Source organism: Ascaphus truei, chromosome 1 (assembly GCF_040206685.1).
Source record: "Ascaphus truei isolate aAscTru1 chromosome 1, aAscTru1.hap1, whole genome shotgun sequence".
Taxonomy (NCBI): Eukaryota; Metazoa; Chordata; class Amphibia; order Anura; family Ascaphidae; genus Ascaphus; species Ascaphus truei.
In genome coordinates, this window is record NC_134483.1 from 512218691 (window position 1) to 512245047 (window position 26357).

Consider the following 26357-nt stretch of genomic DNA (forward strand, 5'->3'; position numbering starts at 1 on the left):
GTATAGATCACATACTAGGGATATGATGTCTACAAAACTTTATGGCATTACTCATGACAGAGTATCCTATTAAGAATACAATTCTTAATATCTCTTTAACAAATTGTTCAGGAACTCATTAGATGCACAATACTATACAGAATGTATACAATGGATTAAATCCTTCCCTCCTTTCCTTCCCCCGTCCCTTTGCCCTCCCCTCTACTTTCCCTCCCTCCCTCTCCCTCGCCCCCCCCCCTTCCTTCACCCCCCTTTCCAGTAACATACCTTATAGACTGGGGATGGCTGTGCCCCAAAGTAGTGGGCCATTCGACCTATCTGCAATACAAATGAAATAAAATAGGCACAATTTATTGTAAAGCCTTAAATATTTATTATGAAATAAATAGGTCTTTAAGTTATAATACCATTAGATAAAAACAGAGTGAAGTTTTGCAACTATGTACTGTACTGTATGTAAGAACTAGAGTTGCAGAAATGTATCCACAAGCCCCAAATTTGTAGAACCAATATAACAAATGTGAAACAGGATATCTATCCAAATATCAATATTAATGGTGATCCGCCAAGGAAGATAGTGTAATATGTGTATAAATATTCAGTATTGGTACCAACAATAGTTCAACAACAATGTTAATTTGTGTATACATTAGTGTTCTTTGATAAGATACACACCACAATTCCAGTCACTTTAACAACCCTATTGTTTATTTAATACAGTTTTAATCTAAGGGTTTACTCCCCAGTTCTCTTCTTTTAATAGGGCGCTTCCCTCCCTATTCTCCCCTATACATAATGATTATGCACAATGAAACAAGTGAGACAAGACAAGCAGTTCTATCCTATTAGCCAATGAAAGCTGCAGTTACCTTGACAACAAAAACGCATAAATACAATGGAGCCTTGGGGATCCGCCCACCCTCGAAGAAGCTCAGAAATTGCACGAAACGCGCATCGGGTATGAATGACGTCACAGCAGACACGTCAGGAGCACGACAGACTCGGGTCTCAGCTCCGCAAAAAGTAAGGTAGCGTTGGAGCATCACATTGTGGGTGCTGTTATCACACCATGGGGCAGTTAAACCAAGTTGTGGACCCCACGGGGCAGCCACTAGTCTGAGACCGCGGAGACAATCTGCTATATGGCCACTTATTTCCCTACCATTTGGCTGGGACGTTTTATCTTGAGAGAGCTAAACTAAGATGTGGACCCCAGGAGGTAGCCTTAGTTAGCATAGGCATCCAGATACAAGGGCAAGTGCTAATTATGTATTTTTATTTATTTATTTATAAAATATTTTACCAGGAACTAATACATTGAGAGTTACCTCTCGTTTTCATGTATGTCCTGGGCATAGAGTTAAATGACAAATAATATATGGTTACAAATACAGTTACATAAGTGACAGATCTAGATTGACAGTGATAAGTGACAGTGATAGATATCTCCTATATCTATCTATATCTCCTGACCAACCGTAAGGAGTCTTTCACTACACTTGATATTTCTGTTGACACAGTGGTTTGCATGGTTTATATTTGTTATATTTTATATAGTGGATTCAATTTAGTAGTGTATTGCACCTAATACACTACTTGCACAATTAGCACCAAACCCCATGTATCCTTTCCCTCCGCCACACCCCACCTCCTCAGTTACAGGCTGTTGCTCCAATAGGTTTTAATGTTATATGTATTTTTTCTTTTCAATTATGATTAAAGGTTATGTTTTATATTAGTGGAGGTTGAGTGCATCTCACAGGGAACCTTTTCTCTTTCGTACATACATTCATCTATACACACAAACCTATATACAGGACTCATGGTGAGGCCCCAGTCTGAACTCAGAAGAAGCTGTTTCTAGAAAATGGGGTGGTGCTATATACAGTATACCCTTTTATCTCCCTATCGATAGTGACATCACTAGTCACAAGACATACTGGGGAGTGGCATCCCTTTCTGCATAGTCATCGTACATCACATGATGGGGAGGGGAGTAACCTGAGTGAGCCACACAGTTAACCCATTAAGACCGTTAACCCCTTAACTGAAATAGTAGTCCCAAAGGGGGGTTACACCTATATTATTATATATTAAAGTCCCACTACAATCAGATTTCATTAGGGAAAAGCAGATGTCAATCCATTGTGCCTGAGTAAATTAGTAGGTAGATTCTTTAAGTAGTAGGAAATATAGTGAGTCAGACGCACTGAAAGTGTCCAAAATGTACCTATAATTCTCCTATGCACTTAAGAACATTAGAAAAGCATGCCTCTAAATACACTGATAAATCATTTACTTGTCCATTACAACCCCAAATTTGTGTTTGTTTCGGATGGGTCATAATAATGATAGGTTTTACATTTGAACCTCTTCACTGGTGAGTTTTTTTAGACGAGTCAGAATCCATCTGCAATCCCTCTTAGGACCTATGTATTTATATCTTAATTTATATAGTTCCATCCATGTACATAGCGCTTCACAGCACTAATACACATTACATAATAATATAACACATAATGGGAATAAGCGCGTCAGACATAAAAGTAACGTAAGGAAAAGAAGTTCATGCCCCGAAGAGCTTACAATCTAAATGGTAAGTAGGGAGAACTTGCAGAGACAGTAGGAGGGTGTTCTGGTAAGTGTGTCTACAAGGATTTAAGGTCAGTGCATATGAGATGTATAGTACCAGCCAACGGAGCTAACCATATACTTTGTTAAAGAGGTGTGTTTTAATATGGGTCTTAAAGGTGGAGAGAGAGGGAGCAATTCGGATATTGAGGGGCAGGGCATTCCAGAGGCGTGGGGCAGGGGTTTTATGTGGTAGAGGGTTTTAGATTCAAAAGGGGTAAACAGAAAACATTGAGCAGAACGTAAGAGGTGGAGGTGTATAGTGAAAAATTAGGGCTGAGATGTAAGGAAAGGCAGAGAAGTGAATAGCCTTAAAAAGAGAAGAGAAGTTTGTCAGTGAGAAGGGATTTAATAGGAAGTCAGGAGAGGGATTTCAGCAAGAGAAGAATTGAGACAGATTTAGGAGAGACTAAATTGATTCTAGCAGCAGCAGAGACAGGTGAGAGGCAGGAAGGCCGGGCAGCAGAACATTACAATCAAGACTGGAGAGAGTGAGGGTCTGAGTTAGAGTTTTAGCAGTACAGCAACAGAGGAAAGTGCATATATTTGCAATGTTGTGGAGGAAAAAAACAACATGTTTTAGTTATGTTGTGAATGTGAGGGGGGAGTTAAATGTGACACTTATGCAGTGTGCTTGTGATACTGGGTGTATGATAGTGTTGCCAACAGCAATTTAGAAGGGGCCAGGTTTGGGGGGAAGTATGAGGAGCTCCATCTTTGACGCGAGTTTGAGTCAGCGGAAGGCAATATAGCAGAGAGACATTCAGAGGTTGAAGTGTACATTTGTGTGTGTTCAGCATAGAGGAGATAATTGAACCCAAGAGATGTTATATGGTCACCTAGAGAGAGTGTGTACAAAAAAAAAGAAGAGGTCCCGGGACTGAGCCGAAGGGGTACACCCACAGAGAGATCGACTGAGGAGGAGGTGTTAGCAAACGAGACACAAAGTACAATGGGAAAGGTAAGAGGAAATCCAGAATAGAGATCTGTTATAGATACCAAGCAAGGCCGTCAACAGTGGGGGGAGAGCCGGGACAAGTGTCCCTGAGCCTGTGGCTGTGGGGGTGCCCGGCTGGGCCCCACTTCTTTACTCGGCTGCCGGGCCTCTCATTGCTCCCGCTTTTCCCAAGCTGCGGGCCTCCCTCACTTACACTGTCCCACGCCGAGCCTCTAACACCGGTGCACACCGGGTCTCTCTAATGTCGGCGGGCACCAGAAGCTGGGCCCAGCTTCTGGCACGCACCGGCATGAGAGAGAGGCCCAGTGTGCGCTGGCATCAGAGGTTCGGCGTGGGACAGTGTCAGTGAGAGGAAGCCGGTGCCCGGCGGCAACGAGAGACCTGGCAGCCGGGCAAAGCAGTTGGGCTCGGCCTACCTCACTGTCCCGTGCAGGGCCTCTGATGCCGGCACTCACTGGCATGAGAGTGAAGCCCACACAGCTGGGGAGAGCCAGGGCACGAGAGGCCTGAGACATCCCCAAGGTTGGTAAGTCTGTATTGTGTATATTGTATGTATTTGAGGGGTGTCTTTTTATGTATTTGGGGGATTTGTATGTATTTGGGGGGTTTGTATCTCTTTGGGGGTGGGGTTTTTGTATGTATTTGGGGGGTGGTTTTTTTTGTATGTATTTGGGGGTGGGGGGTTGTATGTATTTGCAGTGGTTTTTTTTTATGTATTTGTGGGGTGTGGGGGTTGTATGTATTTGTTTTTTTTTATCTATTTAGGGTTGTCATGGTTTGCATGTATTTAGGGAGTGTTTTTTTTGTATGTATTTGGGGCGGTGGGGTTTTATATCTATTTGGGTTTTTTTGTATGTATTTGGGGGGTGTTTTTTTAATGTATTTGGGGGTGTAGGAGTTTTTTTGGTATGTATTTGGGAGGTGGGGGTTTGTATTCGGGTAGGAGTGTTCTATGTATCGGGGGGGGGAAGGTTATTGAGGGGGGGATTGTGTGTGTAGCCAGGATGGAGATGGGTGGATTGAGTGAGAGTGGGGTAATTGATGGAGGGGTGGGAGAGTAAGAGGGGGTATGGGGGGAAGAAGGGGAGAGGGCTCTGTCGGCGACCTTGAGACCAAGAGTATAGATAATGTGAAGGAGAAGAGGGTGGTCCACAGTATCAAAGGCTGCAGAGAGGTCGAGTACTATAAGCAGGGTATAAAGACCTTTGACTTTGGCAGCATGGAGGTGAGAGAATACAAGGCATTCAAGAAGTTTAGAAGCAAAAGGCAGGAGGGAGAGAGGGCAATAGTTAGAGACACACGTAGGGTAATACTTATTGTTATTGTGCAAAGGTATATATTTTGCATGCTTGAATGAGGTGGGAAACGTACCAGAGGGGAGGAGTTGAAAATGTGTGATTGTAAGGATTAGAATATGAGCATGTGGTTTTAAAAGATGGGAGGGAATGGTGTCAAGTGGGCAAGTGATAGAGGGAGAAAAGCAGATCAGTAGCGACACATCCTCCTCTGTGACAAAGGAAAAAGAGTCTAGGAAGGCAGGAGGAGAGTTAGGAAGAGATGTAGAATATGAGGAGGATACAGAGGGGATGCCTTGCCCAATAGAATACACCTTTGTCTCGAAATAGTCAGCAAAATCCTGAGGTGAAATGGAGGAAGAAAAACAGGTAACGGGTGGTGGTCTGATCATAGAGTCAAAGACAGAGAAGAGGTGGAGTGGGTTAGACGTGAGTGTTGATTAGTGGAGAGTAGGTGTGTTTAGCCTGGGAGAGGGTAGAGTTGAAATCGGATAAGACAAATTTGTAGTGAAGGAAGTCTGCGAGAGAATTATATTTCTTCCAGAGGAGCGAGTGCAGGAGCAGAGCATGCATGTATGACCGTTTAGCCAGAATCGGGGGTTAGAAGGGCGAAAGCGGCAGAGAGAAAGAGGGGCATGTAGATAAAGAGAGGAGGATAGAGCAGAGTTGTAGTTCATTACCAGGTTGTCAGAGTCTGTAGCGCAGCAGACAGAAGAGATGGAGGAGCGCAAACTGGAGTCAAGAACTTGTAGATTTATGGAACGCAGGTCTCTGCAGAAATGAGAAGATGGAGGTGGAGAACGGGAGAACTGACAGAGAGAAAATTAAACGAGATGGTCAGGGAGAGGAAAGGGAGAAATAGAAAAATCAGAGAGAGAAAAGTTTTTTGTGAACACGAGGTCCAGGTAGTGGTAATCCTTGTGGGTGCTGGCTGTAGTCCATTTGTAAAGGCCAAAAGAAGAGGTTAGAGAGAAAGAGGGAAGCCCAAGGAGAGAGGGATCATCAATATTGCAGTTGAGGTCCCCAAGGAGGAAAAAAGGGAGTCAGAGGAGAGAAAGAAGGAAAATCAGGATTCAAAGTCAGACAGAAAGACAGAAGGGGGATGAGTAGAGGTAGGTGGGCGCTGGATGACCGCCACGTGGAGAGGATGAGGAGAAAAAAAAAGTGTGAGACTCAAAGGAAGGAAAATAAGAGGGGGAGCCCCATGCCTCCACTCCTACAATCAGGGCGTGAAATGTGAGAGAAAAAAAAGGCTTCCATAAGAGAGGGTAACTTCCAGTGCAGTCAAACTGAGTAAGCAAAGTCTCGGTTATAGCAAAAAGGAGGAGCGAGAGAAAAATAAATCATGTAGAGAGAGGAACTTGTTAGAAAGGGAGTGGCATTCCGGAGGCCACAGGAGAAAGGGAGAGGGGAGAGAGGTTGACAGGGGATGGGTATGAGGTTAAAGGTGTTTGGATGTGGGAGGCGAGGATACGAGCACGTAAAAATAAGACAGGGGCCAGAATTGGGAGAGATATCCCCAGAAGCAAGGAGGAGAAGCATGGAAAGAAAAACAAATGTATGAGGAAAAAACAAATGTATGAGGACGATTTGTAGGGGTGTGTTTTAGTGCAGACTGTATTGCCGAGTGGTGCCAAAGGGTGAAGATAGGAAAGGAGTTCATGTGAACTGGTTAGTGGAGAAGGAAGGAGAGATGGAGATATATGAATGGAGTTAGAGGAATGATGAGGATGGTAGAAAGAAAAGTGTATTTTGGAAATAAGTTAGGACAGAGCACATAAATAGTAGAGGAGGCATGGCAGTTGTGGTAGTACTAGTAGAGTGTTGAGAGGTGGGTGAGGGCTAGGCAGTGACTGAAGTTAGGATAAGAGTAAAGAGCCAGATGTGAAAAATGAGTGGTTGTGCTATAGAAAGTTGATAGAAGAGTGCTTCGTCTATGTTATGTCATTGACAGATGTCCTCCTGTCAACTCAGTTCAACTCCATGTCTCCTTATCAACAGGTCACTTGCATACAGGACATTGCAACTCCTCACACTGCCGTCCCAATAGATATGCCCAATATATAGGCCCAGTCTAATTTATCTCCCACCCACAGGAAGCTACACACTCCTCTGATTAACACACTAGACCGATGTGTACGAATGTACCAATGTGTACGAATTAAAGTGACATACCAAAATCTGACACATTAGTATTTTTAAATCATGTTTAAAGTTAGTTTGTAAACACAGTAGCCGAGACTTGGGAGAGGTTTGATTTCTTCTGGCTACTAACATTTGTCTAATATTACTGAGTTCAACATGAGGTTGCAGAGTGAGCCCTCTCTCTCTCCTTATGATTATTTGCTCTCTGATAAGGAGGGTAGGATGAGGGTAAAGAATACACTTGAGTAGTAAACAATCACCCAAAAATTAGTCATTTATTGCTAAAGAAAGAACAATAGCCAGATATTTGTTGTAGCACGGTTATGTTTGTTTAAGAAAGCCACATAGTGTGTTACATTCTTCACAGAAAAGTTGTTTTACGACTGGCTATGCAGAATTGAATCATTATGCCATGCACAGTCCATATTGCCTACCAGACATTGCATCCCTTCTAGTCATCCCACATGTAACCCCCTGCCCCGTGTGATAGGCTCACACACTTGTACACTGCCCCCTGGCAGGTTTCTCTCCAATGTTCTCTGGACGTGTGACTGTGATGGACATGAGAGCAGCCAATAATAACGACTGTGGAAGGAGGGACTATGAGGGAGAGGAGCCTTTAAAAAGGAGGGCAGTCATGTTGGATCAGATTTGCACGGACTTGAGCGCTATCGGGTTTGGTTGAGGTCTAGAGAGTGCATGTGGCAACCAGAGCAGAGAGCTCCAGCTCCAGACGTGGACGAGAGATCAAGTGCCGCTGGAGAGGACCCTCAATGGCTATAAAAGCACAGAGGTACCGAAGCACCCTTTGCGAAGAACAGGCCTGCAACAGGTTCAGAAAACAATGAGTTCCGATGGTGTGCCGGAACCATCACAAACCAACATACCCAGAAATGGGTGGTTACTACATCACCGACACTGACACAGACTCATACTCGCGCAGTGTTATTGGGGATTGTGTAGTAACCTGTATACTGTGAATGTGAAGGTTGAAGACTGATCACTGCGAGAAGAATAGGGCTTGAGGCGCACATCCAATAAAAAAATATTTATTAAATTAGTTAGACATAACAGTCACTCTTTGATAAAGCACCCGCTGGGTGGCAAACGCATCAGAGGCCCCTTTTTTGCCACTTACTGTTATGTCTAACTAATTTAATAAATATTTTTGTATTGGATGTGAGCCTCCAGCCCTATTCTTCTCGCAATGATCAGTCTTCAACCTTCACATTCTCACTTACCTGGACTGAAGCACGCCATGCTGAGACCGCAGACATGCTGCCATTGTGATGTTCATTTATTACTTGCCTCCCGTCAGCCAGCGTATCTGCACATTGCTCCAGCCGCCTATGCGGCCGGGTTGACGCCAGGACATATCATTGGGTGAGTGCTGCTATATTCATCACCCACCCTTTTTGCCCTGTGTTAGTCTCCCAGAGTTGGCTCTTATGGGGCTTTTTTATTGTGAGCAGGATTTTCTTTATCATATATACAGTACGCTTTGGTGCAACGTCGTGGGTTTTCAAACTTTGCATTTATATATGGTATCAGCTTCCCTATTATTATCATGGCTATATTGGATTACCTGTAGCACCAGTGTAGGAGGACTCTTCTATTTCTCCTAACCATTACTGTATACTGTGTGTAGTGATCCTCATGTGAGGCTCACAAGGTAAACGATTTCAATAAGGTATAAGTAAACTAGTTGTATCACCCATACTGTGTCTGTGCTATTCTTGCCATCTTACCGTAGGCCACGTGTGGCCAAGTAAGTCATTAACAGGGACTTAGGCCCCAGCCCCCGCTATAGTCATAAGTCCGAGAGCTAAAAGTAGAGGGGTTACACACATGAAGGAAGTTTCATGAATGTGTTTTTTTAGGCAAGTTACTAATCTCATCAAAAGTCCATCTGTATTTTTCAGGAGAATTGGCTAGACACACGTATGTTTGATATTTTTTTAACTTGCCTTGGACCGTCTGGCTGTGTTTCGCTGAGGGATTAGCTTTAAAGCCTCTGCTTGTTTTTTGCGTTCCATCATTTTCTCTCCCAGCTTCTTCTGCAGTTCTGTGACACGGTCGTCTCTTGCGATAGCAGCTTTACTAAGATGAGATTTAGCTTTCTTTTGTTCAAGCCTGTCAGAAAGATAAATGAAACACAATGGACCTTCTATATACCTTAATAAAAACTTACTTTTTCCCCTTAATAAAGCTGAGCCATTTAAATCAGGTGAGAGCACACAAATAGCCCCACATTTTGTACCCGTCACTTGAGTGATTCATTGTTACACTTAAAGGGCCGTTTACAGTTACTATGCATCTATGAGCTAAAGCAGCAGCTCAAGTGGAAAATTAGATTCCGTCCCAGGAACATTAACATGTTGCAGTGAATAAAGATTCCAAAATTTCATTTTATTGATTTGGAAAACATTTGTTTTTTTTTTTTTGCAGAATCCCTTTACCCCGAGCCTTTCACCCTCAGTAATAGTTATACTATTAGAATTAGAAAGACAAGAGTCGCCTCCCTCATAATTAGGTTCCACCCATGTCGTCTTTGTAGCATCTCAGTGAACCTTGTGACAGGTATTGGGGTTCTGTAGCTGTATTTAATGCTGCACATAAATAAATACAGAATAAAAACACCTGTACCCCTGCTAAATGCCTTCTTTTTTTATTTATTTTTTAAACATAAAGGTCCAGATGCACTAAGCTCTGTTAGGCTATTTAACCTAGTGTTAACCTAAATTATCGTCAGGTTAATCGTAACTACTATCCACTATGGTGAATAACGTTAGCGTAGTGTTACTTCTTGAAATAACGTATGGTTACATTTTTCCTGCCATTAGTGCCGTTTCCCCTAACTTCGCATATTCACTCAAGGCCAACCCAGGGAATTACCCTGACTTATTTATTTAGACCATACCTAAAGGTGGCGTTATCCCCATCCAGAGCCTGAAATATGGGTTTTGCCAGATTGGGAGAGAGGGTCAGGGGAAGATGGGGGAGAGTTCTATTTTACTAGAGTCCCAAGCTACTTATATACCTCCTTAGATTGTAAGCTCTTCAGGGCAGGGACTCTTTTTCCTATTGTTTTGTCTCTAACACTTATTCCCATTGTGTTATAATATTATGTCACGTGTGTTGTAAAGCGCTATGTACTTAGATAGCACTATATAAGTAAAGATATATATACATATGTTCTGGCTCAAGCAAAGGGTGTGAGCGAAATCACTGGCAGCTCTTCAGGGGAAGATGGGGGAGAGTTCTATTTTACTAGAGTCCCAAGCTACTTATATACCTCCTTAGATTGTAAGCTCTTCAGGGCAGGGACTCTTTTTTCCTATTGTTTTGTCTCTAACACTTATTCCCATTGTGTTATAATATTATGTCACGTGTGTTGTAAAGCGCTATGTACTTAGATAGCACTATATAAATAAAGATATACATACGTACCTCCCCAAACATTAGCCTCTCTATCGCAAAACCCATATTTCATGGTCTGGATGGAGATAATGCAATTTTTAGGTAAGACAGGCATTACTGTCTTGTTATGTGAAGCCAATGCAAGGCAGTGCTAATTTAACCTGACGTTAAGCCTATATTAATGATTTCAACACAGGCCGTTGTTTTTGCCTATACAGGCATACCCCGCATTAATGTACGCAATGGGACCGGAGCATGTATGTAAAGTGAAAATGTACTTAAAGTGAAGAACTACCTTTTTCCCACTTATCGATGCAATCTACAACAGAATGGCTGAAAAAGAAAAGAATCAAGCTGTTGCAATGGCCCAGTCAAAGTCCAGACCTCAACCCGATTGATATGCTGTGGCTGGATCTTAAGAGAGCTGTGCATAAACAAATGCCCACAAACCTCAATGAACTGAAGCAACATTGTAAAGAAGAGTGGGCCAAAATTCCTCCACAACGATGTGAGAGACTGATAAAGTCATACAGAAAACGATTACTTCAAGTTATTGCTGCTAAAAGTGGTTCTACAAGCTATTGAATCATAAGGCATATTTAGTTTTTCACACATGGCTTCTCCATTTTGGCTTTATTTTTGTTAAATAAATCATGACGGTGTAATATGTCATGTGTTGTTCATCTGAGGTTGTATTTACCTAATATTAAGACCCGCTAAGGAACAGATGATTGTTATTATGTCCTAATATGTAAAACCATAGAATTCAAAGAGGGTGTACTTTCTTTTTCACACCACTGTATATAATGTTAAAAAAAAAAAAAAAAAGCATGGTGTCTTGTATGTAATACATAAGTTCTTGATCCTAATAGTAAATAAACAATAACCACCAAGTACAATCCAGATTAGTCATAGTAGATCATATATAATATAATATAATATTATAATATATATATACACATACACATACATACATATATATACACATATATATACACACACACACACACACACACACACACACACACACTAGACCTTGTTTTGTGCTTTTAAACACACTCACATATTTACGTACCGAATTATCCCAGATAAAAGTGCAAGCTATTTTTTTCCACGTTTAAATCAAAAAGTATGTAAATGAAAGGAGATATTTTTTCAGAGGTTCCAAGTTCAGACACACAAATCCCAAATCGTACTATTATCCTTGAGAGACTGTTCCACTGTCACCTCGGATTTGCGTCTCCAGTAAATGGAAGAGGTTACAGCTGTGCAATATAAACAGGCCACTTCTGCTTCTTGAACTGTACTTATTAGCGCAGCTGTACTGTGTCTGCATGTAAATTAGCTGTCTAGAAAATGAGCTAATTATGTTGCCACCGTTGGATAAAATCAGGTAATGTGCTAATTTTTCACTAGAAAATTTCAGATTAGAGGCATTTGTTTTTCTATTTTATATGCAGAATCTCTATAGCAATTTGTCACGTGAATATACAGGGTATTGGCAGCAGCAAATATGCTCAAAATAATGATGTACTTTTCCCAACTGCTACATTTCCACAACATGAAGTTAGTCTAGATTACCAATACCTAAAGATGCAGGACAAGGTATAGCAATAAGATGTGTTTCCTATATAGAGCTGACAGCATACACAGCTTTGTACAAATCATTTTGCAAGCATGAGTCATTGTCCTGAAGAGCTAACAATCTAAACTTGGTGCCTGAGGCACAGTGAGTTAATGTGACCTGCCCAAAGTTACAAGGAGAACGAACAATGGGACCTGATACAAAGGCAGTGAGATTACCATGGAGCTCCTCCTTCAGATGTACACCATTATTTTCCTCCTGTAACTTCCCCTTAACACCTGTTCTTCAATGTAATCACTGCCAAATTGCAAGCTAATGCAACTAGGACTTGGCAACCTCTTTAATTTGTCTAAAGTGGAAGAAAACACACGCAAACCTGTAGGTATCTGTAAGTACTGTATCTCAGGAACCTGAGCGAAGAATAGTGTCGTTCAGCTGTGGAGACCCCTGGGTGTACAATGTTTATCCATACATATCTCTACAATAATAATTAATAATTAACTTTGAATAATGTACAATTAAAATAAAGGAAGGATACTATAAATAAAAACTTTTTTTTTACAAAGTTATCCATTTTATAACAATAATTGCATTAGCTATAGGTAACGCGTCCTTAAGTTTGACATAAAAGGGATGTGCAGAATTTAATCAGATTCCCTTTTTGCTGAAGTTGGGCTAACAAGTATGACAATAAGGGAGAAGGAGCGGCTCAGTGAGTAAAGACACTGACTGCGTTTGAAGCAGGGGGCCCTGGTTAAATGCCCGGTGTCAGCTCCTTATGTCCTTGGGCAAGTCACTTTTCCTGTGGCTCAGGCACCAAAAACATAGATTGTAAGCTCTACGGGGCAGGGACTGTGTCTGCAAAATGTCTCTGTAAAGCGCTACGTAAAACTAGCAGCGCTATACAAGAACATGCTATTATTATTATTATTATTATTATTATTATAATAACCACCCACAATAAGTACCACCATTTTAAATGAAAACAGTAGAAGAAAATCCAGACTTTTAAAGGTTATTTATACTTCTCTCATTTTTAAGTGCAACAGTCACAAAGTTTTAACACCTACAATTTTAATATATATTTTCTGGATTCTACATAAAATGTAGTAGAAAAGAGTTTCTATCCGTATGATTGTGACATGATCTGATTATCTCCCGAGACCCTTATGCATGCTGTACTATAAACCCCCATTGCAAATACATTATACGCACTAAGAGCTTATTCTATATCCACTGAAACATACAGAACTCCTACAAGCTCAAATTGAACCCCCAAAATACCCACAACATATATATAAGCATATAAGTTTCACAGAGGAGTGCTACTGAGCATGGCAATTTATATTTAAAACCAGAGACATAACATAAAACACAGACAAAGCTCAGTGCACATCCAGAAAAACTTAAGTTTTTCTGGATGTGCACTGAGCTTTGTCTGTGTTTTATGTTATGTCTATATCCACTGAAGTGACGGTCGGGCCGTGTTGAGATGAAATCTCTGATTGAAGTGAATGGGGACTTTCGTCTGAAAACGTCCCGATCGTCCGCTTTGGCAGATTTAGAATAAGCCACAAAATTGCCGTCATAAAAAATTAGCACAGTACTAATGCGAGACAAAATCCAGAGGTATCATACTAACTTCATTATAGCAGCTTTTCCCAGGGCTGCTCTGTGTAAGGATATCTGTTCTAGTTTGTCCAAAAGAAGCTGTTCCTTGGACTGCTTTTCGTAGAGGATCTGGTCCCTTTTATCCTCCTCCTCTTTCCTCTGTGCTTCTTTCAGAATAGATAAACGCTCATGCAATTCCACTAGGGACATCTCACAGTTAAAACCATGCCCAGCAGTCTAAGGAAAATAAAAGTACAGAACAAAACATAATGGATTGAGGTAGTTACTACTCAATGCTAGCTTACATTTTTGCCTCAAACTGTGGAGTAAAGTTCTAAAGCAACAGTAATAGCAGGAAGCACATTGCAACTATCATACATCCTTGAATCATGTAGTTTAGTGAGTTTCCACGTGGAACTATTTCTGATCAGCTGTTGTCTGTGATCTCTTGCTGCGGGTGAATGGAATCAACAGATTAGCTCATTAATTTTAGTTTATAATAACAGATAGATGTATTTGTATATAATACTGTCCATTAAATGTGATCATGTGAACCAAGATGACAAAACAAAAACACTGTCAACTCAGGCTATGCTTTTCTTAAAATGTACAGTAGCTTCAAAATGTAAAACAAAACAAAAAAAACCTTAGAACATTAAGAACTATACAACATACCATATAAAAGAAAATATATTGGATATTTTTTTCCTTTCTCCTCAGGTGTCTCGATGTGGCCATTATGAAATTTTGAGGTTAGAGATGGGTGATTATGAGGTGATTATTACCTTTGACTTGCAAAAACTTTGCGAGAACTTTGAAGGACTCCAAGTTCGCTAAGAGTGAGTTTCCCCATAGAAACCCAGATGGTTTGCCAACTTTGGTAATAAATTAGAACTAAGCAATCTTTGCTTGCAAAGATCAAGATTTTGCTGGTCTTCTTCTTTGGGTGAATTTCCTAAAACTTTGCAAGAACTTTTGCAGGTGTAGCAGGTCACATTTGCATATAAATAAATTCACAGTCATAAATTATGTAGGAAACCCTAATGAGGCAGTAGCACACACTGATAAACAATCCTTATTAATCTTATAATCCCATTTCATGTACTGATCTCTCTATAGAAGATGTAATCCCCATTCGAATGAATGAAAAAAATCTTCTTGGGCTTCACAGCATACTGAATAGGGACCTCTGTTTTCCTTGACTGGGGACATGGGCAAAACCTGCCCCCTTCCTTAGTGCTTCAGTAAAATGCAGGCTGAAGTAGAGCCGGAAGATTACAGGTTTGTGCTGTTCTAGAAAAAGCAAAACTCAGAGGGATTAGTAAGGAATCTCAATGCACTGCACCGTCCCTTACAGTGGTGGAACTACCAAAGATGCAAAACCAGGGCCCTCCACCTTTAGGGGCCAGGGCTGGCTTGATGCGTGTCCTTCGGTGCCCCTGTCCCTAGCCGCTCGCTTACAGAGTCCCTGTGCTCTTCCCCATAACATTTAAACTGATTGCTGTGGGAGAGCGTGGAGCCTCTGTATGCTCCGCATCTCCTCCTGCTCGTCATCTCCAGCATGTTCTCCTTGTGACGACGCGTCGCTATGACAACGCAACGTCACATGACTCCGCAACGTCACAACAGTGCGACGTAGCTGGAGGCGATGCCGGAGAAGGTAAGGGGCCCCGCGCTCTCCCCCATCATCGAGCCCCACCAAGTTCCCAGACGGCCACGGCCATCCTCCACGCAGTGGCGGAGGGAACACCCACAGGTGGTATAAACATGGAAATTAGGCCCTGCCGGAAGTCGGCACAACTTTCACAATCACCGCCGTGTAAGGTCCCGCTCCATAAGTAGGGCCCCGGGGGGGGGGGGGGAAGTGGGACCTTTTTTTGTTTATTTGCATCATGGCCCACCGGTGACAACTGCAGTTCCGCCCCTGCTCCCTAATACTTACGAGTGTCACCAAAGACGTCACAAATCCTATATGGCTATATGTACATAATAAGGCACTGTGTCTATAAGTAAAATATAAGCTTTATAGTAAATTGTACTTTTGAAATACACTCACTTGGGTTAAATCCACAAATTTATGTCTAATAAATGGCACCGACTCAAAAGCTCGTATTTGGCTAATCAGGTCGAATTTATTTCTTAGCTCCTCCTCAGCTTCTTCCAGAGCTTGACGAAGAAGTTCCCGGCTCTCCACAGTCACTTCTTGCACTGAAAAAGCAAACAACAACAATTACACACTATTTTTTTTTTTTTTTTTTTTAAAGAGAATCACTGCTTATCCAAATGTGCATAATGAGGATGGGCACTTTCACTTGTGTCTTGGTGCTAAATTTTTGGGGGGTTTTGGACATTGTTTTTGTTCTATGACGTCACATGACAGATGATAGCACTCCCACTCTCACTCGCATGCTTCATGCTTCCTAGTTACATGTAGTAAAATAACAAAGGAGGGAGTCGGTGGAATGATACCTTGTACTGGACCAACAAGTAGTTGATACTGTATGTTACAAGCTTTCAAACCACTCAGGGTTATTCTTTGTGTTATTTACAGGAAGAGAACAGGGATCACTTTCCCTTGTTTATAGAAACACTGCTCACAAACTACACTGCCAATCTAAACTGCAATAATGTCTCCCCTGGGGCTTTTTTTGGGGCCATTTTTTTTAGAAGAACCCTGATTACTTAACGAACAATACAGCCTCAAAAAAGTTTCTGGACCCCCCCCCCCTCCACCCCGTCCCCCTCTCCTCTTCCCCAACGTGAAAGTGGACCCAAGCACCTAAGTATACATGTCCAATCTGCTTATGCTTCAAAAGAACGCTAAGACTTACACTCCCCCCCCCCCCAAAATCCGGTCAACGCAAAGATAGGCCCCACAACACACCTGAGAACAGGAAAGCCTCCCCCGCCACTAAACTGACATGAGTGGTTTTTCTCCTAGTGCAGGGAGGGTCTCGGGCCCTACACCCTGCTCCGCGACAAGCTCACCGTCCTGGAAGTCCCCGCAGGGGTATTCCACCCCGCTACCTTTCTCACCCGAGTGACAAAGGTTATTTTCCTTGGGCCATACAATGGCTCTCCTACCCCCCGCTTACCTAGTGTGTCTATACTATCCCCCTCCCCCTTCCCCCGCGCTGGCGCCCCCTCCGCATTCCCCCCTACCAGGTGCCCGGACCTCGGCCCGATCCCTCAGCACAGAGCTCCTGAAGTGGGAAGAACAAGAGCTCCAGAGCCTAGAGCTCTGAAAACACCCCCAAAAACATAATGGCTTCTATCAAACTAATCTCGATTAATGTCAAAGGCCATAACTCAGTAAAAAAGAGGAAACTAGTCTTTATGGAACTTAAAAAATCTAAGGGCGATATTGTTCTTATCCAAGAGACCCACTTTAACTCCCTGACACCCCCTAACACATTCAAAAGTGTATTCCCCCAGGCATTTTACGCATCCTCCGCAAGCAAAAAAAGAGGAGTAGCCATCCTCATTAGAACTGGGGTCCCTTTTGTGTTGACTAAGTCTCATGCAGATCCTGAGGGGCGATCCCTGATAATCCAGGGTACCCTAGCAGGTTCGCCAATCACAATAGTCAATGTTTACGCACACAATGACAAACAAATCCCCTTCTTAAAAAACCTTCTCGAATCACTAGAACAGCAGTCCCTCTCCTCCCTGATATTAGGAGGGGACTTCAATATGGTGGCCTCTCACGTACAGGACAAATCAAACCCCAGCTCCGCTCGCCTATCTCCCACCCCCTCCCCCCACACCACCCAAGGTCAAAAACAAGCCAAGAAATTTCGAGAGCTTATCCAGAACTACTCACTAGTGGACATATGGAGGGCTCAGCACCAGGGTCAGAAGGATTATACCTTCTTCTCCACCCCTCATCAGTCCTACTCGAGGATTGATTATTTCCTGGGTACAAGTAACATCTTCCAGGCATCTTCCCAATCCAAAATAGGTCCGATCACATGGTCCGATCACGCCCCGATCGACCTCATACTAACCCTACCCTTTGTGAAAAACAACCAATATAAGTGGAAGTTAAATGATTCTATGCTGAACTGCCCCGACACGGAGGTATCCATATGACAAAAACTGTCCATGTTCTTCCAAATCAATGCAGGCTCTGTCTCAACCCCAGCTATGCTCTGGGAGGCCCACAAAGCCACCATCAGAGGAGACCTAATCTCTATTGCCTCATACAAAAAAAACAGAAATGTAAGCTCCAAAAGGATCTCTCAGATAAAATCCTCCAACTAGAGCAACAACATAAAACTTCATTATCAAAAAAGATACTAAAACAACTAAATTTAACTAGAGCTGCCCTTAAAGAAACACAACTCGAAGAAGTCGAGAAAGCACTAAGGTGGTCAAAACAAAAATATTTTGACAAGGGCAATAAAGCAGATAAGCTCCTAGCCTCCAAGCTCAGGGGCGCTAGAGTTAAATCCCAGATAGCTCGTATCCAGACTAAAAATCGGCAAGTCTCATACATAGAGAAGGAGATAGCGCAGGAATTTGCGAGCTTTTACTCAGACCTATATAACCTCCACCCCCCGGAACAAGACACTGTCAGCCTCAACACAATATCACAATACCTAGTGCAATGTAACCTCCCATCCCTCTCCCCAGAAGAAGTAGAGACCCTGAATAAAAACATAACCCACGAGGAACTATCCCAAGCTATAAGCTCCCTCAAGATAGCCAAAACACCGGGCCCCGACGGCTTTTCGAACGCATATTACAAAATGTTCATGCCGATCCTCTCCCCTTATCTACTAGAAATGTATAACTCCTTCCTACAGGGGGAACCGATACCCACCACTATCACAGCAGCAAATCTCGCCATCATTCATAAAGAGGGTAGGGACCCGCTCCTCTGTGGAAATTATAGGCCCATCTCCCTGTTAAACACTGATCTCAAAATCTACAGTAAGATCCTGGCAAACAGGCTAAACCCAATTCTCCCTAGATTCATTCATGTGGATCAAGTAGGATTCGTGTCGGGAAGACAGGCCTCCGACAATACCCGCAAAATTGTGGATATAATCGACCACGTGCACCTCACTGGTTCCAAAGCAATGATTCTGAGTCTGGACGCCGAAAAGGCGTTCGACAGAATCAAGTGGGCCTTCCTGGACCAAACCATGCTGAGGTTTGGCTTCTCCGGACCATTTCTAGAAGGGGTGAGAGCCCTCTACCAAAATCCTACAGCATATGTTAAATTATTAGGCGGCTTCTCAGACCCAATAAAAATTAGAAACGGGACCAGACAAGGCTGCCCGCTCTCTCTCCTGTTATTCGCTTTAACTATAGAGCCCCTAGCAGCCACTATCAGGGAAGAAATCAGTATCAAGGCATCCAAATCGCAGATAGAGAACATAACATTTCGTTGTTTTCTGACGATGTGATTCTGACTCTCGCTGACCCCCACACATCCCTCCCCAACCTTCAAAGGCTCCTAACCCAATTCGGATCAGTATCTGACTATAAAGTGAACATGGATAAGTCAGAGGCCCTGAACATTTCCCTCCCCCCACCAGACGTGGAAACTCATTCAAGCCAACTATAATTATAAGTGGAGTTCCACCTATATTAAATATCTGGGGGTCAACATTTCTAACTCCTACAGCACCCTATATCAATATAACTACCCCCCTCTATTTGGCCAGATTAAAAAAGACCTAGAAACCTGGAAAAAAACACCAAATTTCATGGTTTGGGAGAATAGTCGCAGTAAAAATGAACATCCTTCCAAGACTGTTGTATAACTTCCAAACTCTCCCAATCCTAGTGCCACAAGCCACATTAAAAAACATGCAGTCACTAATTCTCCAATTTATCTGGAATGACAAAAGGCCCAGGGTTCCCTGATCAGTAATGCTCTCCTCAAGAGCGAGAGGAGGTGTGGGGGTCCCCGACATAGCTAAGTAATACATCGCAGCACAACTGAAGCAGGCTGTAGTTTGGAATTGCGACCCGGCCTCAGCTTCCTGGCTCGAAATAGTCACATTACGCCCGCCTCCTCTCCTTCCAAGTGGCACTATGGACCACTGGCAGCAGCGGGGCCAAACCAGCGAGGTTCAGCTTGGGGGCAATGAGATGCACGTGGGATGTTTGGCTTAAAAGCAAAGGGAAGTATGGTCTGGTAGCGTCCCCTTCCCAGCTCACCCCAATCTTGGGGAACCCCAAATTCCCGCCAGGTTGTTCCCCAAGTCAATTTGACCAATTTCAGAGTCACAACATTAGGATGGTGGCCGATCTACTGCAGAAAGATGAGATTGCTACTTACCAGGCGATACGGGATAAAGTAGACCCAAGGCTACCACTTGTTTAAGTACCTACAAGTCTGCCACTTCCCACTGTCGCTATCTCCAACTTCCAAATTCCCCCCGCTAACCAGATTTGAATCTTTATGCACCAAAAATACCAATCAAAAAGGTCTAATCTCCGAAATATACAAAGGAATGGAGCCATCCTCTACCCCACTGAGCCACCGTTATATGGAAAAATGGTCGGAGGAACTAGGCCTTCCAATAGACCAAGAAGACTGGGAGGATATCTGGGAGCAAGCTTCTAAAACATCAATTTGCACAACAATAAAAGAAAATATCTATAAAATCTTATTTCAGTGGTATCTGACTCCGGCAAGACTGAGCCAGATCTACCCCGGCACACTAGACCTGTGCTGGTGGGGATGTGGTCAAAAGGGGGACATGGCCCACATTTGGTGGTCATGTCCCGAGATCCAGAGGTACTGGACCATGATCCAGACGCTTATCCACGAGGTCACGGGACTTCCCATCCTCCTAGATCCACTGTCTCTGGTGCTGAACAAACCCATAGACGACCTTCCACCGCCAATGTCCAGGCTAATCTCGGCCATACTTACAGCGGCTAGATGTTCTCTAGCAGCCGCCTGGAAGCAGATCAAAGCCCCCTCGAGAACGACAGTAGTCAGGAGAATTAATGAAGTACAGGCATACCCTGCTTTAAGTACACTCACTTTAAGTACACTCGCGAGTAAGTACATATCGCCCAATAGGCAAACGGCAGCTCACGCATGCGCCTGTCATCACGTCCTGAACAGCAATACCGGCTTCCTACCTGCACCGAAGCTGTGCACAAGCGGGGAGACTATAGAGCCTGTTACAAATGCATTATTTACATCAGTTATGCACGTATATATCGATTGCAGTACAGTACATGCATCGATAAGTGGGAAAAGGTAGTGCTTCACTTTAAGTACATTTTCGCTTTACATACATGCTTCGGTCCCATTGCGTATGTTAATGCGGGGTATGCCTGTAATAACAATGGAGAAACTGACGGCTATGCTCCAAAAAAAGATGCCCCAGTTCTGGAACACTTGGGACCCCTGGGTAGAAAGATAAAATCCAAAAAGGGCCTCGCTCCGATGTCACTGGGGCCCCTCCCCCCCCTGCACCCAGGGGGGGGGATGAGGAGACGCCAGCGTGCCCCCCCTCCCCCCCTCCAGACCCCTTCCCCCCTCCCTCCCCCTGTTTGTCTCCCCCCCCCCCCTCTTCCCCCTCCCCCTCTTCACCCTCCCCTTTTCTCCCCCCCCCCCCGTAGGAAACCGGAAAATGTTATTGGTCACTGTAAGATTGTATCATAGCAAAGTGTCATGTGCTCATGACACTCGTGAATGTAATGTAACTTTTGAACGTGTCCAATAAAAAAATTGTTCCAAAAAAAAAAATGTTTCTGGAAATCAATATTTCAAATATTGCTTATTTGAGGGGATGGCAAACATTTTAGGCTATATAATCCTAAACAGTCTTCTGGCATGAGGCAGCTTCTGGCGCTAGAAGAAACCTTACAGCCCAATCAAGTCATTAGGCTGTGGCGTTTGTTCCAGCGTCAGTAGGTGTCTAATAGCAGAAGACTGCTTAGTAAATAAGGCCCCTTTTGACAGTGTACATGCCACACTGTTCTTTCCGCTGCTTGTAACCACAAACATATATCAGTAATGCTTGAAATATAAACTGTCCTTTCCTGGTGCCTTCTAATCCACGGAAATAGCAATTAGGAGAGTAAAGGCTCCTTATCCATTGAGCTGCGATACTGGTGCCTGGACTGTGATCGCAGGAAAACTGCTGTTCATGTCAATGGCCGTTTTCATGTCACTGTGCAGTGATCGGCAGTATCACAGTTTGATGAATAAGGCCCATAGTGTATGATTAAGATGTTTTTGTTTTTTTAAATATCTGTCCATGTGCTGGTGTTTACTTTCAATGTTTTTATGCAACATTGATAGCATGCAGTGAGTGCGCTGCAACCATGCTAATACAGTATGATTAGGAGAGGTAAGGGTAGATAGAAAATATACCCAAGAGCAGCAGTGCGCAAAGTGGGGGGCAGGAGATTTTGCTGGTGGGGCGCGGGCAGTTGCAGAGGTCCCACGCTCTTCCCTCAGGCAATTAAATTAAATGCTGGGGGATCTCGTGAGGCCCCTGCAACTGTTTACTTACCGGGATTCAGCTGGCTGTGTTGCGTCGCCATGGCAACGCGGCGCCATGTGCCGCGGATGAAGGTAGGCGGGGGGGCGCGAGAGCCGGGGGGAGAGAGACAGGGGGCGCAGCACTAAAACCTTGTGCTCCCCTGCCCTAGCGTGTATAAATCTAAGCACACTGCTATAAGACGCCATACAGTGCATCCCCTTGAATGGTCCATAACGAGTCTTATGTAATAGAACCGCTTAGCAAATATGACCTGCAAGCAGTGGCGGATTTCACATTAGGCCCGAAAGGCTCAGAGCAACAAAATCTTATTGCGGCAAAAATGTCCGCCCCCATATACAGATGCCGTGCTCTCAGGCCTATCGGGCCTGACGAGAAGGTACTTACATGTGACGGGCACCTTCTTGCTGCCGCCCTTCGTCCCCTTCCGAATCACAGCGTCAAATGATGCTGCAGGCGTCACCAACGTGACATCACATGGCGTCTCGTTGCCATGGCAACGTGATACCGCGCCGTCAAATTACGTTACCATAGCAACGCGGCACCGTGCGACGTCACGATGGTGACATCCGCGGCGTCATTTGACGCTGCAATTCGGAAGGAGAAGGAGGGCAGCAGCAAGGAGGCGGCCTCCACATGCAAGTGCCTAGGGGCGGCGGATCTTGAAATCCCCTGCTGCATGCAAGGGTTTAAGGATGTGAGCAGTGCAGCAACCAAGAGGTTAACTTTCTGTTTAAAAGAACAGTAAATAAAAATACCACTTGTGGTGCTTTTGAATGTCTCAGACAGGTCTGCAAGCCTGCCTTTCCCCATTATATCTTAGCATAAAATGCTTTCACTGCAGCCAGGGATTCAGGGTAATGACATGCAAATGAGCACAGTGTGTCACTCTTTACAGGCATACCCCGGTTTAAGGACACTCACTTTAAGTACACTCGCAAGGACATATCACCCAATAGGCAAACGGCAGCTCACGCATGCGCCTGTCAGCACGTCCTGAACAGCAATACCGGCTCCCTACCTGTACCAAAGCTGTGCACAAGCAGGGAGACTATAGAACCTGTTACAAATGCGTTATTTACATCAGTTCTGCACGTATATGACGATTACAGTACAGTACTTGCATCGATAAGTGGAAAAAAGGTAGTGCTTCACTTTAAGTACATTTTTGCTTTACATACATGCTCCGTTCCCATTGCGTACGTTATTGCGGGGTATGCCTGTACTTCTTATCGTTTTTAACATGGGAACCTTTAAGCTTATGCCTGCTGCATTACACCGCTTTCCAGCACAGCCTGGGTTACAGAAGTGCATAGACTCACAGACAGCTATTTCGACCTTTTGGGTCTCATCAGTGAGGTTGGTTGCTGGCTATTCTTTATTAAATTATCAATTTTTTTTGTTTCTTGTGTGGGTAAGAGGAAATGTCATGGGTCTGTGACTTAAGTCAATAAAACAATTAAGACTAAGCTATGCTTACATTAAGTTTACAGATATTATTCTCTCTGCTGAGGGGTAAACTTCAAAGGACGTCGTAAAGTCCTGAGACCATTTCTGGCCAGCAGACCCAAGGGTGACAAAAAGGGCACTGCCATTTACTATCATTACAGAGTCACATTATGTAAGATCATTCATATCTGATACAAACCATAATAATATGCAGTATAAATCTGTAACAGGCAGACGTACTCGTGTGTAACTATATTAAATGTCAGAAGATCTCTGTTATGCAAATGTCCAATAATTTGTTTCCCTTGCAAGGTTAAAAGCGGGACAATCACAAAGGGGTGTCAGATTCATCCGATTGCAAGGATGCAGGTATTATTATTCTGATAAGGGAGAGAAATTTGGCGGTGCACAGCACGAAAAAAACAGATCTGGACTGCCAGTGCTACTTGCGAAAAACTTTAATGGCACATAAACAGGGGAAGAGAAACACTCCTACGCGTTTTGCACCTGCTCCGTTGCTTTGTCAAAGAGAATTCCTCAGTATCCTCACTGTCCCAGCGCAAACTTTCCCTGTCCTGCTCAATCCTCCAGTATTCATACTGTAGCAAGCACTGCTAAAAACTGACCTACTTATCTACTTACTGTGTATACTCACTCAGAAGACATTGCTCTGTATTCACGGACATTTGGAAGTTTTATATTCACATACAAATGACACAGGCATTCATCAAAACAGTTATAGTTATTGTCATCTGCATGTATGGAGCCTAAATGCACTGTGGTGGAGCTTCTCCTACTTCTTTGCCTTATTATTCTGATGGTTACAGTGAGTAAATTATGGGGTATTTTATACCCTCAGATTAAATTACAATACTTCCCGTTTTAGAGAATCCAGCCATTAACCTGTCACGAGGGAGAGTGATAAGGGAGATAAGACACACCTACAAATGGTGGGCCCTTATATCTGCTTTTTGTCACAGAGGAAAACTTTTGGATTTAAAAAGAGAGATTGTTAATCTATAGTCGGATTTCACCCTGAGGTGTGTTTATAACAAGTGGATTTTCATATGTCCTATCGCCACAATCTCTTGAAGGACCTAGTAGTAACGTATTCGGTTTTATGTTTTATTTCTTTTGATTTTGTAAACAAACATCTGCATATGTTGTATGTTTTTGTCATTCTTCTTTTCTATAACAAGCCTGACAAAGGGACCAGGAGGCCATGAAACGTTGCTCGGGTTTGCATATGTAACAGTGGGTGTCTGCTGACTTACCTTACATTGGGTGTTCTGATATATTATTTTGTATTGTTGCCGATTTTTGATATATTAAAGAAGAAAATTGGTGAGAACAAAAGGAAAATGTGAGTTCATCATTTTCTTATTTATATTTTTTTGTGCTGATCTATTAGTTTTTTTTATAGTTGTATTCATCCATCGGTATGGATGCAGGATCTTAGCCCCTCTATCTAAATGATATATGACAGCTTGAGTGCAAGTTCATATTCATCTCAAGTACTATCTAATTGAACCGATGAAATTTTTAAGGATTGAATGCATTTTCGGACACGTTTTGCTAAATTGGGTTTTTGTTGTATTTACATATTTTTCTAGTATAAGGGGGACCAAGGCCTCCTGAGGTGTAAACCCTTAAATTAATCCTGGTGGTGGAAGCGTAATTGGGGTGTAGTGTAACAGACTTTGGGGAGTCGGTGCTAATTTTTAGTGCCCTACGGGGATTAAAACTGGAGGAGGACTGGTTACTTTTTAACCACACACACGTAAGAATGTACAAACATGGCCCTAAATTCTTTGCTGGCATTGTAAGCAGAGTACCTATTTGTTGCTTATATTTCTGGAGTTTCAGTCGTGCTTGCTTGGTATTTTTGTGTCCTTGGGCCACCTGCTCTACAAGGTCTCTCATGTCATGCTCTTCTTGAAGACGCTTCTCCGCATATTGGCGCATGAGGTTTGCAGTCTAAAAATAAGTAAAAATAAATACAAATGAGAATCTAACACAAGCAAAGCAAGCAGTTCCTCAACAACCAATATTTGTTTTTATATGACCCTTTAGTGCTGGAAAGGACGGCAGTCTATTTTTGGATCCTATAGCAGTGACAGATTACATTTTGTAATCACTGCAATTAAATATGGTTTCCTGTAGTATGGTTTGTACATGCATTACATTGTGGTAGGTTTGCTGCATCACTGTAACGGATCGGGGGACTCGCGGTTCCCAGCGTGTCCCCGTCACCCCAGGTTCCACAGTGCCTTGTTCCTCCGTTCCTCCTTCCCCTCTGTCTCCTGTCCCGTGCTCCTCCTCCGCTGGTCTTCCCCCACGCTCTGGTGCACGTGCATAACAGGGTTACAGAAGGCGCGCGCACCCGCTCTACTTACTTGCCGCCCCCACGCTCTGGCTCCGCCCCCTGTCGGTTGCAGGCTATAACTCTTGATTACCTCCCAGTTTCCTCCCCTGCTCTCACTGACCTATCCCTGCAAGTACCCACTCAAACCTATGCTCCTCCCTTCATCCCTATTGGCCCTCCTTCCCATATAATCCCACTCTGTCCCCTCAGTCCTTGCTCTGCATAGCTTTCCTGTAGCTCCTGTGTGTGCAGTGTCTTTGCCCAGCTCCCTTGTCTGTTTCAGCCCTGGTTCCTGTCCCTGCCCGTTTGGATTCCTTTGGCTTGAACTTGAACTCTGCTCTGGACTTGACTATGCTGCTTTCTCCTGCCCTTGAACCCTGGCTTTCGGACATCACTACGCTGCTCTCTCCAACCC

The 26357-nt window shown here is 43.4% G+C and overlaps 1 protein-coding gene across 1 annotated transcript in view; it reads right to left on the minus strand.

The window, feature by feature from the left end:
• Nucleotides 1-243: 243 nt before the first annotated feature.
• The window catches only part of CFAP99 (cilia and flagella associated protein 99), a 122220-nt gene continuing 96106 nt past the window's right edge, over nt 244-26357 (minus strand). Inside the window, exons 12-16 of the mRNA XM_075566304.1 lie at nt 25413-25554; nt 15702-15853; nt 13677-13882; nt 8997-9162; nt 244-318 (exon numbers count right to left, since the gene is read on the minus strand). Of these exons, the coding sequence (XP_075422419.1) occupies nt 244-318; nt 8997-9162; nt 13677-13882; nt 15702-15853; nt 25413-25554 (741 nt within the window). The remainder of the gene's footprint in view (nt 319-8996; nt 9163-13676; nt 13883-15701; nt 15854-25412; nt 25555-26357) is intronic.